Raw genomic sequence first — 15,800 nt, forward strand, 5'->3', positions numbered from 1 at the left:
AAGATCACACAATTACAACAATATCTAGAAAAGTAAATAAATGACTGCCCCCTTTCCCCACTGCCATTGCAACTTATGCCTTCTTTACTTTCAGTAGGTTTTACACTGCACTCTTCTGGTTGGATATGAAATGGCTGCACAGCTGAAGCAATTTTTGAAAGAACAGAATACTGTCATGTTTACAGTCTGTTCTGTCCTTCCTTGGGTGCAAAATGCTCCATCTCAATAACAATATATCCATGGCAATATAAATTCCTTGGATATACAGTTAGGTCCATATATATATGGACACAGGCACAATTTGTTTTTTTTTTTCAGGTATTGACCAAAACATATTCAAGCTATAGTTATATAATGGATATGAGCTGAAAGTGCACACTCTGAGGTTTAATTTGAGGGTATGTACATCCAAATTTGAGGAAGAGTTTAGGAATTACAGCTCTTAAGAGTAGCCATCCCCCCTTTTTCATGGGACCAAAAATAATTGGACAATTAAATATAATCATAAATAAAATGTTCATTTGTAATATTTTGTTGAGAATCCTTTACTGGCAATGACTGCCTGAAGTCTGGAACCCATGGACATTACCAAAGACTGGGTTTCCTCCTTTCTGATGCTTTGCCAGGCTCTAACTGCAGCTGTCTTCAGTTGTTCTTTGTGGGTCTTTCTGCCTTTAGTTTTGCCTTCAGTAAGTGAAATGCATGCTCAATTGGGTTGAGATCAGGTGATATATGGACCCAACTGTATATCATTTACAATAAACCTGTGATATGGTTTACTAGGCAAAGTAACAGTGCTGGTACTTGGTGCTCCCCCTGATGCCACATCAGGCCTTTACATCTCCGCTTTCTGCTGCAATTCCTCACAAATCCCATGCAAATATTGAGCTTAAGATGGTTAATGCATGACAAATAGAGGTTTGAAACTTTTCCCAGAGAGCTAAAGAGGCAGTGGTTGCTCTTGGAAAATATATATGATGTAGCACTGGTGTAGCCTTGCTAGCTAACTTCACTGTAACTCTGCCAAGTAAAAACGTTACAAGTGAAAAGTAATTACCTTCCCCTATGTTTATAACAGCGGGACTTTTGCCAGATAAGAATTTTACTACCGTATTTTCCGGCGTATAAGACGACTTTTTACCCCTTGAAAATCTTCTCAAAAGTCGGGGGTCGTCTTATACGCCGGTATATGGCATGCTGACACTTTTTAGGGGGGCAGTGCGGTGCCACCGCCGCCCCCCCCCCCTTCCTTCCAAGGGACACTAAGTACAGGGGTGGGCAGGGGCTGCTGTTTCTTACCTGGCTCCGGTCCCACGACGATCCGGTCCAGGAAGCACGGCTGCTCCTTCATTCCTCCCACGGCTGCACTATTCCTCCCACTGACACCAATGATGGGACACGATTCCTCCCACTGACACCAAAGATGGGGCACTATTCCCCCCACTGATACTAATGATGGGGCACTATTCCTGCCACTGATACCAATGATGGGGCACTATTCCTCCCACTGACACCAATGATGGGGTGCTATTCGTCCCACTGACACCAATGATGGGGCACGATTCGTCGCCCTGACACCAATGATGGGGCACGATTCCTCTCACTAATACCAATGATGGGGCACTATTCCTCCCATTATACCAATGATGGGACACTATTCCTCCCACTGACACCAATGATGGGGCACGATTCTTCCCACTGGTGTGCATTGGAAGAGGGGTAGTCTTATACGGCGAGTATAGCCCAAACACTACATTTTAACAGGAAAAGTAGGGGGTCCTCTTATACGCCGGAAAATACGGTAGTTCTTGTCCCTGCTTTCACTGTATGGGAATTGTCCATGAATTAACTTTTATAAAATATGCTAACAAATATGAGTAAACAACTCCTCAAATTGCAAAACTAAATAAAAGATGAATTAAAAATATAATATAATAAAATATAATAATCAAATCCTTGAAAATGATAGCCTTTCAAAAAAAGGTCACAAAAACCTTCCAGCAAGGAGATGCTTCCAAAGCAATTCCTGAGATCAGACCTCAAAAGAAAAAAAACTCACATAGTGTATTACCATAAATATGAATGAGATTAAAACATCACTGCAAACGCATGTGAGTCACATTAAAACCACACGTGACCACTACTGGAATAAGTGAGCAACTGTGTAAACGTGTAAGTGAAAACTCTAGTGACACTTGCATGCAGTGGAAATCTCATTCAGTTACACGGAAGGAGCGCTCCTGAGGATCCACAGAGGGTCTGGCTGATTATTTTTACCGCTTTTTATATATGATGGTAATCTACCTTTAATGTTTAATAAAGTTATTTTGGCTTCATATGGACTGAATCATTGCCTAGTTCTATATGGTGGCATGGTTCAGAGTTTATGCATACAGAGGAACATTGATTCATTGGTTGAGCTGATCATGGATGGAATCATTATCTAGCCCCATATGGTGGCATTCTGTGAAGTTTAATGTGGACAGAGGAGTACTGATTCATTGGCTGAGCCTATCAGGCTGTTTCTTCATTTGGATGATTACATGCTGATTTATATTCATGCTCTGGTAAGGGTATTCAATCCTCATACTTAGAAGTGGACACATTTCTCACAGTATGAACACAGCATGCAAGGGTCAGTTTTCACTTACACGTTTACACAGTTGCTCACTTATTCCGGTAGTGATCACGTGTGGTTTTAGTGTGACTCTATGCGTTTGCAATGATGTTTTAATCTCATTAATATTTATGGTAATACACTGAGTTTTTTTTCTTTTGAGGTCTGATCTCAAGAATCGCTTTGGAAGCATCTCCTTGCTGGAAGGTTTTTGTGGACTTTTTTTGAAAGACTATCATTTTCAAGGATTTGATTATTATATTTTATTATATTATATATTTAATTCATCTTTTATTTAATTTTGCAATTTGAGTTGTTGTTTACTCATATTCGTTAGCATATTTTATATATAATTTTACACTTTTTGGGGTGAAAAGTGTTTATGTGCGTTTAGGGTCTACATGTTTTAGTAAGGATCACCGTTTATTATTGGCATGAATTAACATTCCCTAATGTTGACTGGACAGCCTGGAATTATTTTTAGAGCTAATGCAGCCCACATGAGAGTCATTATTTTTCATTCAACCAAATTACTCGATTCTCACATCCACGCACTCAATATGGATGGGGGAATCCTCCCGCTGAGACTTTGTATTTTAACACCATGTATTCGCCACCATCAGAATACACTGATCAGAGCTGCGGCTATAGCCTGCGATGCTGATCGAGTGGGAAAAACTCGACAGTGTGGTTGTACAGAAGTAGATCAACTTCTGTACAACCAAGGAGCCTATACATGAATTAGAATGTGGCCAGTCCCTGCTGAACCGGCCAAATTTGGATCCATGTATGGCCAGCTTAAGGTCTTTGCAATCACGGTGAAACTGCCTTATCAAGGCATGAAGGCGAGAATACCAGTAGATCCAGATCTTTAAACATTTCTAGACGTATAGGTGGCTTGCTTTTCACTTAGGTCTAGTTGAAAGATGAACGTTCTTTTACCTATTGCCACAATACCCAAACTGGGTTAATACAGTTCATTAAATGAAACAAATTCTATTCTTCCAACAAGAGATTTATAACATTAAATTATCACTATAAGCAAAGTTAAACAGTGGCCAGTCCCCGTAATGTGCTGCATAACAGAATATTACACTTTTGCCATCATCTGTGGATTCCTTCTTTGATTTGTTATCTATAGTTTAAAGTAGAACTGTAGGCAAAACTTTTTATTACCCGTCAGTTTTTTTTTGCCATCTGTGTCCCATTGGGGAGATTTACCTTCACTTGCTGTCCCATAACCAAAACAGGAAACGAGAAAATTTCTGCAAATTAATGGCATTCCTTGGGGACCCCCAGGTCACCAGAAGTAGTGTCCCCATTGGGAGATTTCTCCTCTATTAATTTTCTGGGGACAAACCCAAATCAGTGGTAGCGGTTTCTGTTTTTATTTTGTTAGTTAGTACTAAGTTTTCTAGAGTACACATTAGTATGTATTTTAGTTCTCTTCCTAGCTTTCTCACCAAAACTGTTAAGAAAAAAAACCTGTTGCTTCTGCCAAAAATCTTGTGAGCGGATAACATCCTGTGCTCTCTACTTGTGCACAAGGTGGTGTTAAGGCAGTGAGAAGGGAAATGAGAAGATGTCTGCGTTTTTTTGCAATACATCAGAAATTAAATATGAAAATGCAATACATCAGAAATCAAAATGACGTGTTCCTTTGAATTCATAGCACAAAATACACTGGGGTATCATTAAAACTGCGGCTTTTACTAAAACTGGAGAGTGCAAAAGCTGATGCAGTTTTGCATAGAAACCAAACAGCTTCCAGGTTTTTTTTTTGTAGAAGCTTAATTGAACAAGCTGAGATTGGAAGTGGATTGGCTACCAGGCACAGCTGCACCAGATGTTGCACTTTCCAGATTTAGTAAATCAACCTCTGTGCTGTCATAACAAAGAGGAATGCAAGAGCACACTATATTTCTGACACATCGACAGTTATTCTTCCGAACTTGCAGTATGTTTAAAAGACATAAAATATGAGGAAATGTGCATGTATTGCTGTAGGGATATAGGATTTGTGTACTAACTGTAAAATAATTTTCTTGGAGTCCATTGGGGGCCACTGGAATCTCTCACCTTCAGAATATATTACTGCCTACAGGAGGATTGGACACTGGTTAATAAAATAAAAACAAAAAACAGGATAACACCCTCCTACTACCAGAAGTCCAACTGGGGGTGGACAACACAGGACCGTAGGTCCGAAGCCTAGCAATTAAGCAAAACAGTTGTTTGATACCAAAAAGCACTTACAGATATAGTAGCACTTTGACAGGAGAGGGTGGCACCCAATCCTTGAAAAAATAAGCTTGGATGATGGTTTGCCTGTGCCACCTAGACAGTGGAACAAGAAGCCGAAAAGATACAAAGACATCCTGAAATTAGAAGCAGCTGAGAGAGACACTCTCACAGTCAGAACTGCTTTCAAATAATGGAGGGAAATGTCCTTTGGGTAAACAGGAAGTGAACAGAAGAATGAAAAGTGATGTCCTGATTTGGCAGAAAGGCAGAAACTACCTTTGGAAAGATGAAAACCTAGGCCTTAATACTATCATGTTCTAAAGGAAAACCAGAAGGGGTTAATTGCAGGACAGGCAATGAGCTTAGATAGTCGCCTTGTAGAGGTGATGGCAACAAGGAATACCAACTTGTGGGATGTAGTAGAGAGAGGAATAGCTCTGATGGCTTCTAATGGTTTCTGAAGCACAGAGCAAACTCAATTTAAATACATTACATGAGACAGTTCAGGACACATCTGTAACACTGTAATCTCTGGACAGTCAAAGCCATGTTGTCTGACAGAGTCTGAGCTGACTATTCCTTCAATAGGAGGTTGTCTAAATATGCCACAATGGGCACAATGAACACCTGAGCTTTGGACAAGAGGCCAAAGGGCAGGGCCATGAAACTATAGTGTAGGGGACCCATAGCGAAACATAGCAAATGCAGATATGCTGGAAAGAAGACAATGGCACCTTGATTCAGAAAACGCAAGGTCGCATAGTGGAGATCTGATAATCTGTGGGGTGACACAGGAAGGTTGGAGGTAAGAAACCATGGAAGGGGGCTGGGACCAAACTTCAGCTAGTAGCGTTTGGATACCACTTTATGCACCCAGGTGTCCGAGATGCACGCAGTCCAGGTGTCTAGAAAGGTTAACGAACATTCCCCCATTCTGGAAAGTGGGGGGCACACCTTCAAGCTGAGGAAGAATTGTCTGAAGATTTGTTGGACTTTGAGCCCTAGACCTTGCAGGTGGACTGGGGAACAAGCTTCAGGGGGCTGGACGTGGATGGTGCAGGAGTGGAGAGATAAAAGGGACATTTCTTAGCCAATAGAGAAGGCGAGGACTTTGCAGTTAGTTCCTTAGGCTTCTATGCTCTTGTGCCCTCGAAAAAAGTCAGCAAAAAAAACTTTGTGATTCGGGCCATTTAAGACTTGCATGACTGTAGTAAAAACCAAAGCCTAGGGGGCAGAGGAACCAGCCACACCAAACAGAGCAAAGAACTCCAAAGATGGGATAAGACTCTAGAAGCAGATTCTGCCCTGTGTTCAGAATTAGACATATTGCAACCATATGGCTGTATAGCAAAATAAGGTCTCTCAGTACGAGGCAAAGCCTCAGGTATTCACAAAACCGAGACAACTGGTAGCAGATCAGGAGCCAGCTGGTTGTCGGTAATCAAAGTCACTGTAAGTGGGCAGTGGGAACTGACTGAAAATCGAAGTTCCACATGGCTTTTTGCAAAGCATGAGCAGCAACAGAAATATGTTTCTTTGATGCTGCATGAGTGGAGAGTTGATCTCACAGTGTTCCATGGTAGAAACTCTTCCATGGCAGAAACGAACAGGAATCTGAGTTTTTTTAATTTTTTGGTGCCCAGCAATCGATGTACTTAATGTAGCTCCCAGTGCTCAGGCCCACTCACAAGTTTTCAGAGACAGGGCTAGAGCTGAAACAACACCATTGCCTCTTGACCTGAAAAAGCGATCCATTGTTTGTTTTTTTTCACCTGGTGTATGGAAAGCGCCCAACGCAGAGTCTAGTGCCCGAATATCATTTCCAGGCTTTATCCGCAATGTCTAGTCCAGAAGGGTCCGGGCACAGCACTCCAAAAACCAGGCTGAGGTCAACCACACTGGATGCTTTCAATCAGAGAGACCAGCACTAGCAGCAGTATAGGAACGAGTCTTGATTGAAGAAAATGTTGAAGAGGAAGAAAAAAAAAGGTGCTAGCAAAAATAGGTTAGCCTTTAACATAGCAGAGCTGAAGAAAAGTCATCTATTCTCCTAGGACGTTTAAATAATGCTGAGGTATGCTAGTAGTAGGAAGGCTTATCCTGGGGTGGACTACGGTTTTTGCTTCTCAGTGTCTAATTCTCCTGTGAGCAATAAAAAAGCCAAAAGGTGAAAAGTCCTGTGTCCCTCTTTGGACGAGAAAGAAATATGTTGTGTTTTTTTTTATCTAGACAAATGCTTTGAATTTACTGTGATTCCATTCTTTTCATTACTAGAGAATAAATTTTGCCTGTGTAAATGAACGGATTTATGCAAGGAGGTATGAGGCAATGTGTTCAGCCTCCTATAAAGCAACCCTGCGTGCCTGGAAGGCCAATGGCCAGGCTTAAGAACTGTCATGTGAGGGGTGTAAGGTGCAGGTTTTGACTTTTTGCCAAAGTAGAAAAGTCTGCATAGGAATATCTTAATTCCCCAAAGCAACTTGTAGTAAACATGTTTAAATTACATGATTTTTACTTTCACACTTATACTTATTTTAGGCTATATTAACCCACAGTGATTAATAGTTTGTAGGGGTCCACTTTCAACAGAAAATAATATTAATGACTACGTAGATCATTGGATCACCTCGATCAATGCTGCTTTGAGTTATATTGCTTAGCTAAGAAGAACATTATTCCACTGAAGAAATTCTCACCTCGGCAAGGATCATTCTTCACCAAAAATTCATCTAGAGCCATCCAGCCTCCACCAACTCTGACCATCACTGTGCTGCGCAATATACGAACCAAACGCAACTGCTGCGAATCTCCAAACTGTGAAACCAGGTTAGATGGTTACTGACATAGAGGAGTTCATAAAATTCGTAAAAAAAAAAAAAACTGTCATGAAAGAAACATGATGCCATTGATGACTTCTTGGCCTTCATCCTGGCTGTCAAGCTAATCCAACAGCTCTGAGTCTAAGTGGCATACCTGCAACAGACATGCAGTTACTTTGACCACTTAAATCAGGAAATCAGCAATGACAGCTCCTTTATTTCTCACATGATAGGTTTTTTATTAAGTAAACTATGTTACCCATGCACCAGTTTAGACATATATAAATTATTATATATGTATTCAATATGTGCATAATGTAGATCTATGCGTGCACAGGCACATATTACTATGCTAGAACTGAGCAGATCTGGAGAAGCAGCATCAACTATGTGACAATGAGCACTGTACTTTCAGGTGACACTTTTCTTACTCCTCTAATCTGCAAGGGTGTGAATGTACCCATCCACATCTCTTGAATCCAGACTGTAAAATTAGTTATGAAAATGGAGATTAGCATCCACTTTGACTGTGCTTTGGAGGAATAATTCAGCCCCAAAACTAAATCATGGTAAAATTATTGGTTACATGCTTTTGCAGCTGTCAGGCTAATGGGACCCTGTAAGATCTCCAAACTAGTAGAGCTAAATCAAGGAAAACAAAAAGGTGAAAATGGCTGGGCATCAACAAGCAAAAAGAGCCACCAAATGATCTAGATTCACATTGATGCATACAAATGTGTGCTCTGCAATTCAAAATTTTACATATTATTGGTGACCAGGGTCTAATATCTATACGTAAATTTACTTTACCAGAAGGTAAGTTTACATTATTTAAAAATCACTTTAATGATAGCTGGTCACATTTGCAAATTATTTAAAAGTTTAGCTCACAGGTAGCTGCCAATCAGCCATCAGCTGCAATGATCACCACAAATGATATCCGAATATTTTAATTTGTACCTTGGAGAATCAAATTCACTGTTTTGTCTGACATGCAGATCATTTCACAGTGTATGGAACATCCACATTTAGTTTTGTGGGTTTGTTATTAGTGTGAGAGAAAGATCTGTACACAGCTCTTAAACAGCATCAATTAATCTACAGTGATTGAATGACTTTCAGTTTATCACGGCAAAAGATGGAAAGGAATTAATTTAGTACACAGCATGTGATTATTTGGGAAGCGAGAGGCAGCAGTAGAATGCACTGTACCTGGTTGCCTAGGAAGAACTACATGAAAGAGCACAAGGAGAAAGAAAGAAAACTTTTAGTTTCATAGAAACCGCAATTGCACACAAATAACAGCATATTAGTGTAACAAATGTATAAACAACTGGACACAGTGGACTACAAAAGGACAAAAAGCATTTGGCTTTCAAGAATTTTTTTCCAGTAAAACTATGCCTTGTACAAAACGTATGTATAACAGCAAGGGCTTTAGTTATCTTTTTGAAAAGTGTCTATAGTGCCCCAAAGCCACAAATCATATTTATATTCATATTTTACATTCATATATTTATAAATCATATTTCAGAACCGTTGATATATGATATCATATCATATCAACGGTTCTTCACCGTTTAAAAAAAAAATTACAAGTCAGCAGCCTAGGCGATCTGACTGGCAGTGGGAGCTGGTACCTGTCAAAACCAGGTATCTGCAATCCCCCCCAAAGAAAGGTTCCAAAAGAAGAATTTCCCCTTTAGGGTAATGTTCTGCTTTAATAACCTTTTTTTTCTATAGCTGTAATTTTCTACTACAAGTTTTGATGTATTTGGAAGCTTTGGGGCAATATTCGCAGTTTGTAAGACATGAGGATACCTATAACATCCTCTCTCTTAATATATATATATATATATATACACACACACAGTGGGTAAATTAAGTATTCAACACAGCACTATTTTTCTTAATAAATATATTTCTAAGGCTCCATGCACACTAGTGTTTTTTTAAACTGGAAAAATGCTGGTAATAGCTATTTTTAGTAGCGTTAGCATTTTTTGTTTTGTTCTTACAGTACATGTAAAAAAAAAAGCAAGAAAAAAAGCTGTTAGGAGCATTTAGCAGCGTTTAGGAGCTTCAAAAAACTCTACAAAAACAATTTTTTTTCTGCTCCTAGATGCTGAAGCTCAAAAAATGCTAATAGCCTAAAGTAGTGTGCATGAACACATAGGATAACACTATTTAGCTGCTAGAAGCAGAAAACAAAAATGCTGATAACAGCTTCTAGGCGCTTAAAAAACCACTAGTGTGCATAGAGCCTATAGGTACTATTGACATGAAATTTTCACCACGTTGTTAACAACAAAGTATTGAACACGCTAACTGAAATCTATTAAATACTTTGTACAAAATCCTTTGTTGGTAATGACTGTTTCAAGATGCCTCCTGTATGGAGAAACTAGTCACATGTATTGCTCAGGTGTGATTTTGGCCCATTCTTTCACACAATCTTCAAATCTTGAATGTTTTCTGATCTTTAGTTCTATAGATTTTCAATTGGATACAAGTCAGGTGATTGGCTAAGCCATTCTAGCAGCTTTATTTTCTTTCTATGGAACAAACTGCGAGTTTCCTTGGCTTTGCGTTAGAAATCATTGTCTTGCTGAAATGTCCACCCTCATTTCATCTTCATCATCCCAGTAGATGGCAGCAGATTTTTATCAAGAATGTCTTGGTACATTTTTCCATTCATCCTTCCTTCACGAACATGAAGTCTGCCAGTACCGTATGCTGAAAAACAGCTCTACACCATGATGTTCCCACCTCCAGACTTCACTGTTGGTATGGTGTTTTTTGGGTGATGTGCAGTGCCATTTGACCTCCAAACATGGTGTGTATTATGGCATACAAAGAGTTTAATTTTGGTCTCATCTGACCAGACTATATTCTCCCAGTATTTTACACGCTTGTCTAAATGTTGTGCAGAAAACTTTAAACGAGCATCAACATGCTTTTGCTTCAGCAATGGAGCCTTGCTTCGTAAGTGTGCATATAAGCCATGACTGTTGAGTGCATTACTTATTGTTTTCTTTGAAACAATTGTACCTGCTAATTGCAGGTCTTTCTGAAGCTCTCCACAGGTGGTCCTTGGCTCTTTGACAACTCTTCTGATAATTCTTTTTACTCCTGTCAGAAATCTTGGGAGGAACATCTGGTCGTGGCCAGTTTATGGTGAAATTATGTTCTTTTCACTTCTGGATTATGGCCCCAACAGTGCTTACCGTAACATTCAGAAGTTTAGAAATCTTTCTGTAACCAATGCATCAGTATGTAAGGTTGTGAAGGTCTTGAGAGATCGCTTTACTTTTACCAATCATGAGATGTTTCTTGTGACACTTTGGTAATGAAACACCTTTTCAAAGGCCATCAATTGAGACTAAACCTGCTATTAATTTGCACTGACAAGGGATTGCTTTCTATTTACTGATAAATTTCAGCTGATGTCTTGGCTTTCCATGCCTTTTTACACCTCCCTTTCTTCAGGTGTTCAATACTTTTTCCTGTGTCATTCTATTTTATCACATATAACTTAATTTTTTATCTTATTTGTTTTGGTTTCTTTGTATGTATGGATTGCATGGGTTGTTACCGACATGATTAAAATTTTATATCAGTAGCAATTTTAGAAATATATTTAGCCAGAACTATGGTAACGTGTTTAATACTTATTTTACCCGCTGTATATATAAACACAGATATACAGTATATACATGCACACATATAGTGTTCATGCACATTGGTACAAAGGGCCATATGGCATAAAATATGGCTGTATTTTCTCTCCAGGGAGTTGTAAGGTGCTGTGTACAGCATCTGCTAATCAATCTGCACAAACAACTGGCAGGCGGCTGCACGTGTATATACAAAAATTTGACTAGTTATATGCATACAGGGATGTATGTGCCTCCCCAGCCGTAGACAGTCTATGATATACGGCCATTGGGGCTGTGTGCACAAAGCCATACGCACAAACTATATAGCCAACAATCGTAACATTTCTAAATAAGCTTGTTGAACATCCAATTCTTAAACTATGAGCCTTAATATGGACCGATCTCACCTCCTTCCCGCAAACCTAAACTATAGCCATTAATATGCCCCCAGCCTTGCAGGTATAATAGCTTCCACTGATCTCAGAGGACTTTCCACAAGATTGGAATGTGTTTGTGGGAATTGTCCTTGCAGCCAAAGGGGTGGCAATATAAATTTGGCTCAATAGGTAGGTGTGATGGTCAGTTAACCACAAATTCTTAGTCATATAGTGCAGGCTTTTCTGACTTTTGATTAAATCTGCGAGTCATTTTGGAACAAGCTACCAGCTTCTTTCTTCAGAAGAGTGAAAAGGCAAATGGATAATTAAACAGATAACACATACTAACTAATGGAATTATTTACACACATTTATTTTGATACCAAAGCAGGGATGTACAATTGAAAATCATCTGAAGACTGTCTTGGTTCAGAATGGGCTTCCTCTGTGCTAGCAGTATTAGCTCTGATAATCCTAATAGTGTTGCTTCTTGTGTGAATGTTCTTCCAGAAAAGCTGCGAAAGAACAAATAACTGAAACAAGTAAATAAGAGCATACTCACTCTGTATTTATTCTCTCCAATCTGCTCCACCTGGAATCTCTTTGCACATTTGCACTGTGCAACTTGCCTGGTGACCTGGAAAGAAAATAGATGTAAACCTAAATATTGGAAAAGGAAATCTAACGCTGTCATCGTAAGCAGGGGCGGACTGACAACTCATGGGGCCCCCGGGCAATAGGGGATCATGAGGCCCGTGTCCTCGCCCACACCCAAAAAAGCCTATGAAAAAGCCAATGAAAGGTACCAGGAGCATCTCGTGGGGCCCCCTACTGACCCTGGGCCCTCTGGCAGTGCCTGAGTGTTCGAATGGTCAGTCCGCCCCTGATCGTAAGATAAATTGCCGAATTACCTCATCCTCAATCTTATCTGCATCAGTAGTTGGCCGGTAGGCATCTTTGTTGGGATGAAGGGCAGCTACAAACTCATAATAATCTATGTATCCATCTCCATCCCGGTCAAAGATATCTGCTACAGCTGTCATTTCAAGTTTTGTGGTTGGAAATTCTGTGAAAGACATAGCACACTTAGAATTATCAAAGCAAACATAATCCTGAAATACATTTCTGAAGACGTTTTACCCCTTTAGGATCATTTTACAGCATTTCTTAATGCTTGACTACCTACTGGAAGCTAATATCCCATCAATAAATTCTTGTCTAGTAATCTTCCCATCTTGGTCCTTATCGATTCTTCGGAAGAAATCCATAACTCGAGATTTTTTATGATTCATCCAACGCATGTACTTCTTTCTCCAGATGTCAAAATCAAAGTTGGCAAATTCCTTTAACTAATAAAAGAACACAGTTCAACAATAAGTTGTTAGATGGTACATCATTTCCATTTGGTTACTATTTTCTGGTAGACATAAGAAAATTTAAATTCTGTGCCCAAAATATCTCCTACCTCCTCCAGTCTGTCCAAAGCATCGTTAAGCTTTCGCTGTCTGTCCAAGGCCAGCAGCCAAACCTGTTGCCATCGTGCAGACAACTGATTGATCCTTGGATTCTTGGTCTCAGATTGAGACAGGAGAGCTAGTACAGGTGGAGTGGATTGCACTGGAGGTTTTCCTGGAATGAAAGTTAAGTCGACAACTGTTAAAATATACCAAATTATATAAGCACATACAACAAAAGCAAGCTTTTGAAACTGAAATGAATGGTAAAATAACAATCATTAAACTACAAGGTGCTGTATGGCTATGCAAATGCTATCCTATTAAACACATGAAGATATATTTTTACATCATGTAAACATATTTGGTGTTATGTGTCAGTTTTCCTCAGAACTAGGGCTTGGTTGTAGACAAATACTAAACATTTGTGCCCTGTAGCCATTCTACACCATAACATTATTTCCTATTAAGGATTAAAATACCAGTACAAGATGTGTTTAGAATCTGCAATGCATACTCACTGCTTCGTGTTTTATCATTGAATGACGCATGGTTCGGATCTGTTGTCTTTCTTTTGTATGTCTTTGTGACTCGATCTACATCTGGCTGCTTCTGAGTCATTTCCTCCATAAATACCTGTCAATGAAAAGCATAAGAAACAATAGTCAAAGTCACAACTAATGGTACGAAAATACCTATTTTACTGAACAGGTTATTCATAACCTTAGAAGCTATGGGCTATCAAGCGGACATAAGTTTAGCTAGTATTATCCACTAGTTGATACATTCTGGCACAATATAAATGTCATTCCATAAACTCAGATGAGTTATGAGCACATCACCAGTGCCCTTACCTGGTGTTCTGAAATTAGAGCCTTGACCTGGTCAATATTTTGAGGCATAGGCTCTTGATCTCGCTGTATCAGAGTAGTCTCAGCCCATTGGATCCAGGCTAACAATTCATCAAGCAGGTCAGAATTGGCCAAAAGCTCTGAGAGTGCTGCCTGCAGCCTCTGTTGGTGCTGGTTCCCCCAAGTTAGTACCTTTAAACAAAGCACGGAAATAAGTAGTGTAATACCCCTTTGGCATTCAAAAGATGCCTTTAAACTGTAAAATGAGAATATAAAATAATTTAGCTGCAAAATTTTATCTAATAGTATGTGACAAATGCAGGTGAAAAGGCTGAATCTAACAGATTATATTTAGCAGAAAACTGTTTCTAATTTATAGATTCTATGATTGTTAAAAAGCAAAAGATGGCTTACCTCCTCAAATCTTGCCCGTATGATAGTAATCCAGTGCTTGACAGTGGTGATACAGTCTGGGTGACACACTGTCAGTATTGCCTCCCCCATGCTAACTGCAGTGTTTACATCTACCTGTTTCTCTTCTACTTTCTTCATGAACTCCTTAATATAAAATATGACAAAATGAGTTGGAAAATTAGAGTAAAATGTGAAATGTCCTAGCAGGTAAGACATAAAACTGGGCCAAATCTGATCAGTTTGATCTAGTATATAGAACGTTTACGGTTTTCTGACCTTGTGAACATCAATGAGGGACTGCAAAGCCTCTGCATCATCAGGAAGAGCACCACGAAAACGTAACGTCTGTTCAGCCTCTGAAAGCCACTCAAGCAGCATGTGAACAGTACTACGGAACTCCTCAGCCTAAAACAGAATTCATTCTTCTCATTATTTTCTAAGCTGTTACTGGTGTGTGTAAATGTTATTTAATTTGAAGTCACTGACCTGCTTCAGAGCTTGCTCCAAGCGGGTTTGTTTGGACACAGAAAGTTTGCATACAGTGTCCCATCTTGTGCTGAGTTCCTGGAGCTGAACCTTGACCCAGGTAGTGTCTTCTCTACTGCTCTCCAGCAGTTCCCTTGCAGATCGCTTCAGAGCTTGAACACTGCTTGTTCTTTTCCCTAGCTCCTTCTGGAAAACCTATTAAAAAAAAAAAAAAAACGAACGATAAATCAGTATAGCAGGAAGGTATGAAGTATTCTTTTTTTACATGTATATATACATATGTGATGCATGGAGAAAAGTCATATTTTAGTAACTTCTAAATGGATTACACAACCATACAGCTAAAGAAGCATCTGGCAACATAGTTGGTACTAACAAGGAATAACTGGAAGAATATTTTGCAACTAATTAGGTTATTTGGCAACAGGTTAGTACTGTAACATGATCAGGTATAAAAATAGCATTTTAGAGAGTCAGAATGTCTCAGAAGTAAAGTTGGGCAGAGGTTCACCAATCTGTGAAAAGCTGTGTCTAAAATATGTCAATTTCAGAATAATGTTCCTCAACATAAAATTGAAAAGACTTGGAAAACTATCACCATCTACAGTGCATAATATCAAAGATACTGAGAATCTGGAGAAAGCTCTGTGTGCAAGGGATAACGCAATATTGGATGCCTATGATCTTTGGGCCCTCAGACAGCACTGTAATAAAAACAGGCATGATTCTGTGATGAACATCACTGCATGGGTTTAGGAATACTTCCAAAAATCACTGTCTGTTCACACATTTTGCTGTGCCATCCAAAAATACAGGGTAACGCACCATCATGCAAAGAAAGAGCCAAATCTGAACTTGATCCACAAATACTGCTGCCTT

At 39.4% G+C, this 15,800-nt stretch overlaps 1 protein-coding gene across 19 annotated transcripts in view; it reads right to left on the reverse strand.

The window, feature by feature from the left end:
• Positions 1-15,800, reverse strand: part of MACF1 (microtubule actin crosslinking factor 1) — a 402,996-nt gene that overhangs the window by 11,790 nt on the left and 375,406 nt on the right. For 14 of the 19 annotated variants that reach the window (XM_089676708.1, XM_089676721.1, XM_089676720.1 and 11 more), the window contains 11 exons: positions 14,922-15,116; positions 14,712-14,840; positions 14,436-14,579; positions 14,025-14,213; positions 13,692-13,806; positions 13,182-13,345; positions 12,903-13,065; positions 12,628-12,782; positions 12,279-12,353; positions 8,893-8,910; positions 7,558-7,675 (listed from right to left, as the gene is read on the reverse strand). In XM_089676708.1, coding sequence (XP_089532834.1) covers positions 7,558-7,675; positions 8,893-8,910; positions 12,279-12,353; positions 12,628-12,782; positions 12,903-13,065; positions 13,182-13,345; positions 13,692-13,806; positions 14,025-14,213; positions 14,436-14,579; positions 14,712-14,840; positions 14,922-15,116 — 1,465 coding nt within the window. The remainder of the gene's footprint in view (positions 1-7,557; positions 7,676-8,892; positions 8,911-12,278; positions 12,354-12,627; positions 12,783-12,902; positions 13,066-13,181; positions 13,346-13,691; positions 13,807-14,024; positions 14,214-14,435; positions 14,580-14,711; positions 14,841-14,921; positions 15,117-15,800) is intronic. The other 5 variants (XM_089676717.1, XM_089676718.1, XM_089676704.1 and 2 more) reach the window with 1 other exon arrangement.

This window comes from Staurois parvus, unplaced genomic scaffold, assembly GCF_062004578.1.
Source record: "Staurois parvus isolate SC_StPar_1 unplaced genomic scaffold, SC_StPar_1.0 ptg000172l, whole genome shotgun sequence".
Lineage (NCBI taxonomy): Eukaryota > Metazoa > Chordata > Amphibia > Anura > Ranidae > Staurois > Staurois parvus.